The 3,841-nt window shown below is 39.4% G+C and overlaps 1 protein-coding gene across 1 annotated transcript; it reads left to right on the top strand.

Moving 5' to 3' along the window:
- The first annotated feature begins 695 nt into the window (after window positions 1-695).
- LOC105031967 (putative F-box protein At1g23770) lies at window positions 696-3,219 on the top strand. Its single transcript, XM_010906276.4, has 2 exons — window positions 696-1,837; window positions 2,912-3,219. The coding sequence occupies exon 1, from the start codon at window positions 801-803 to the stop codon at window positions 1,827-1,829; it is 1,029 nt and encodes a 342-aa protein (XP_010904578.3). The 5' UTR covers window positions 696-800; the 3' UTR covers window positions 1,830-1,837; window positions 2,912-3,219.
- The last annotated feature ends 622 nt before the right edge of the window (window positions 3,220-3,841 follow it).

Here is a 3,841-nt window from a genome sequence, read left to right as displayed (position 1 = left end):
AAATTTGGATCTAGATCTTTGATCTATTAAATGAATAGATTGTGTTTGACCTAATAGATGTTTTATTTAGGTTGCATCCGATCAGATTCACGTCTGATCCTGCCACCCCTATCCTCATATCCTTTTTGTGATGGGAAGTTTTGGCACATGCGTAGTATTATGTTTTTTTGCTGAAAGAAAATGCATTAAGGTAAGCATATGAGAAAGCTTATTGGGCCTCTGATTCGTAATTTAGGAAACTCCATAAATCAAATCAGCTAAACTCTCCATGTATACCTTCTCTCCTGCCACATGATGAAAGAACCACACTGAATAGTTCGTAATTAGAGATAATTGATCAAAATAAGAACTTATTTAAACAAGAAAAGAATTCCACCCAAAATTCCAAAGGATTTTTTGGTAACTTCTAAAAGTATTTTTTTTTAATCTTTTATTTAGATTGAATAGATAAAACCGATAGAGATGATCTTTTAGAAAATATTGAAGATTCTGTTTTTTAAATACAATTATAGATAAAATTGTATTCCTTTTTTTCTCGTTATTTAGATCAATCCTTTTGAATCAGAGCATCCAGAAGAAGTCGATCCAACGGTTATTGTTTAATCAACAACAAAAAATAAAATTATAGTCAAAGAGGCGGAGTCCCTCACGCCGCGGTATCCTCTCTCCCGCTCTTCCAGGAAACGAAATCCTCTCCTTCTTATACCTCGGAGCCCCCTTTTGGCAAACCTCTGCTCCACCGAAACCCTCTCCTCTCCTCCACCGAAACCCTAACCCTAGCCCAACAACACGCATCTCCAATGGCGGAAACCCTCGCCCTAATGGAGGAAGCCCTCGCCCTCCTTTGCTCGCCCTCGCGGTTCCTCATGCGGGTGATGACGGACGAGAAGGCGAAATCCAAGGGCAACCTCGGCCGCCTCGTAATCGCCGTCCACGCCGTCTTCCTCGACTGCGGCTTCGTCCTCGCCGACGCCGGCGAACCTCTCCTCCCCGACGGCTGGCACTCGCCGTCGGCCACCGTCTCCGTTCGCTACACCCTCCCCAAACTCCTCTCCCCCCTTCCCCCCGAAAGCAACGGGACCGCCGTCGTCCTGTCGTTCTCCGCCACCGCGTTGGATGATGTTTCCATCAATGGGTCGTTGGATCAGCCGGACTCCAGAATCTATCGGATTTCTTTCGATATCTCGAAGCTCGCGGGCCCATTGATTAAATCTATGCACGGCATGAATGAGAAGGAAGAGAAGAAGGTCCTCAAACTGTGGAGGACCGTGAGCGATGAGCTTTCCCGGCCTCTCCTCATCGAAATTTGCTCCAAGAATGGGTTGCCCGTGCCTTATAGCTTGATGTCCCTTCCCACCGACCTCAAAACTCGGATCTTGGACTTTCTTCCTGGCGTCGATCTTGCGAGGATGCAATGTGTTTGTGCTGAATGGAAGCAGCTCGCGTCAAGCGACCAGCTTTGGAAGCAGAAATTCGAGGAGGAGTTTGGTAGCTGGGCAGTAGATTCCGCCACTTGGAAAGAGATTGCTCGTTATTGGGGACTGGTTAACGATACTTGGAAAGAGAAGTACGCGACTGGGTGGATGGCGATGCGATGGAACGATGCAAACAACGTTGGTGGACCGCTACCAAGATTTCAGTCTCTCAGAAGAGGTCCAAGCATGATATCTTTTCTTCTTGGTCCGAGTAGGTCTCTGCAACCACCGCCGTATCGTAATCCTTGGAGAACGGATGGCCATCGTTTAGTTCTCTTCCATTCTTCATCTACTTTTGCACCAATTGTTCCATTTCCTTGTCCTCTTGGTCATGGCGTTTGGTTTAACTGGTGAAAGATGTGGTAAGTTGCGATCTATTTTGAGTTGCTTGCATGTGTATACTTTTTAATGGTGCATGTTTATAGAGAGGAATGATGGATGATTGGGTGTCCTGCATGTAGATATGCATGATGTTTCATGAATATTATTATTTTATACTGTGTTGAAGAAGTGATTCTTGCAATTTGCAATGGAGAAAGAGGAGCTAATTACATGATTTGCTCTGTGTAGTGATGTGCTATGAATGTTGTCGTGACAGCCAAGTTATTTGGTTGATTTTCAGTAGTATATCAAAGTTTATTCGTTTTCAATTTTTTTAATTCGGTGACTTTGTATTGAATAAATAGTGGTGGTGGAATTTTAATTTGCTCAACTCTAGTTTTAGTACTTCAAAAACAAACAATTTGGAATCATAGAGAAGATTCAAGTAATAAAGTATTCAGTTCATTCCAAAACATGGATCGCTCAAGCATTATAATTTAGATTCAATAAAATAGCTCCTCCTCAATTCACGACGTTAATTTACAAATACACCAATTCAATTAATTAATCTGACTTATGGTAATATATGACTTTACTAACATTACTTGATGGATGCATGAAGTACACTAGAGTTAGATCTTTTTAATACTTTGTGAACTCAAAGAATCTTAGAATGTAAACAACTAGTCTAATTTTCAAAGTACTAAGATTGGGCCATTGCCATAATCCATGGAAGCTAGGAGAATGATCTTATGGGTTTACCAAAGAAAAGAACTGAAGCTAAACTTTGATGGAACTTGTGAGAGGAAATATCAAAAGCCTCATCGCTCAGTAGCCTCCTTTGTTAAAAGGAGGAATGAAGAAAATGCATTAGATGTTGCTATTCATAGAAATCAATGACAGAAAAATTTATTCAGGCAGTCTAATTTATTGGGAGATCATGTCATTTATAGATGATTATCTCATGAAAAAATATGATACAATGATGATTCATAAGGAGTGAGTTTGTCGTTGTGTTAGGGTTTACAGTACATTATTTAATATGTAATTTTCCCTAGATAAATGTTATTTTTTGTTTGCAATACTGATTTTTAAATCTTCTGCTCTTTTTGCAGATCCTTCAAGAGCACTCAATGCTGATGAGAATAGCTTCTGCAATTAGTAAAACAAACTAATAAGAATAGGTTAGGTTGAGGTATTAGTTTTAGAGTTTTTTAGGTTTTCATTTTTAGAAATATTTATGGTATTTTTCGCAAATGCATTATTATTGTTCTGCAAGTTGGGTGGCTTTCTTGAATTGCTATGTCCACATTAGTTTTTCATTTTTTGCCTGTGTTTTAGGCACTTTATCCAGGTTTTGCTGATACTATATAATGTGTTTTTAGTGAATGAGATCACGATAAATGAGGCTATATATTACTTAATTGACATATGGACTCATCTATTTATGATGAGTCCTTTCAGTAGTGGATTATTGCCTAATTGGAAACCATCAGACGATTGCTTTTCCAATTTTATTTCCAAAATCTTTTGGGTGGCTCGCAAGGCAAGCATGTTGGATGTAATCAAGTAGATCTACTTAATAAAAGCAATACAGCTAACCATGGTGAGAGGAGAGAGGAGAGGAGGGAGGCGTAAAATTTTAGAAACGAGAGGAAGATTACTTGAAGATAAAACCTAGAGTATTTTTGCCGAAAGACAGGTTTAAGGATACGTATTTTCTCTATTGATCTGTTGGTTAGAGGTCTATTACATTGTTGTGTTTGGTGGTGAATTCCTTGAGCCTTTCTTTTCTTTTTTTCTTTTGTTTGGAAGGGGGTGCGGCTGCATTCTTCGGGCTTAATGTTTGTATCATGACGTGAAGTTGTTAAGTATTATTTTAGAAGAATATGGTTAAGTTTATTAACATTGAGAGAATTAGCTAGAAGAATGACCGGGTTACTTATGTCCAATAGAGGGCAAGGCTGCAACCAAAATGTTATAACTTTTTGAATTCGCAAGGAATCATGATTTGGTTGATTTGCATAAGGATTTGTGTAGTTGGT

This window comes from Elaeis guineensis, chromosome 2 (assembly GCF_000442705.2).
Source record: "Elaeis guineensis isolate ETL-2024a chromosome 2, EG11, whole genome shotgun sequence".
Classification (NCBI taxonomy): domain Eukaryota; kingdom Viridiplantae; phylum Streptophyta; class Magnoliopsida; order Arecales; family Arecaceae; genus Elaeis; species Elaeis guineensis.
This window is presented reverse-complemented; position numbering and strand designations above follow the sequence as displayed.

Coding starts and splice junctions, on each gene's coding strand:
- LOC105031967 (XM_010906276.4), top strand. CDS start 801: ATGGCGGAAACCCTCGCCCTAATGGAGGAAGCCCTCGCCCTCCTTTGC.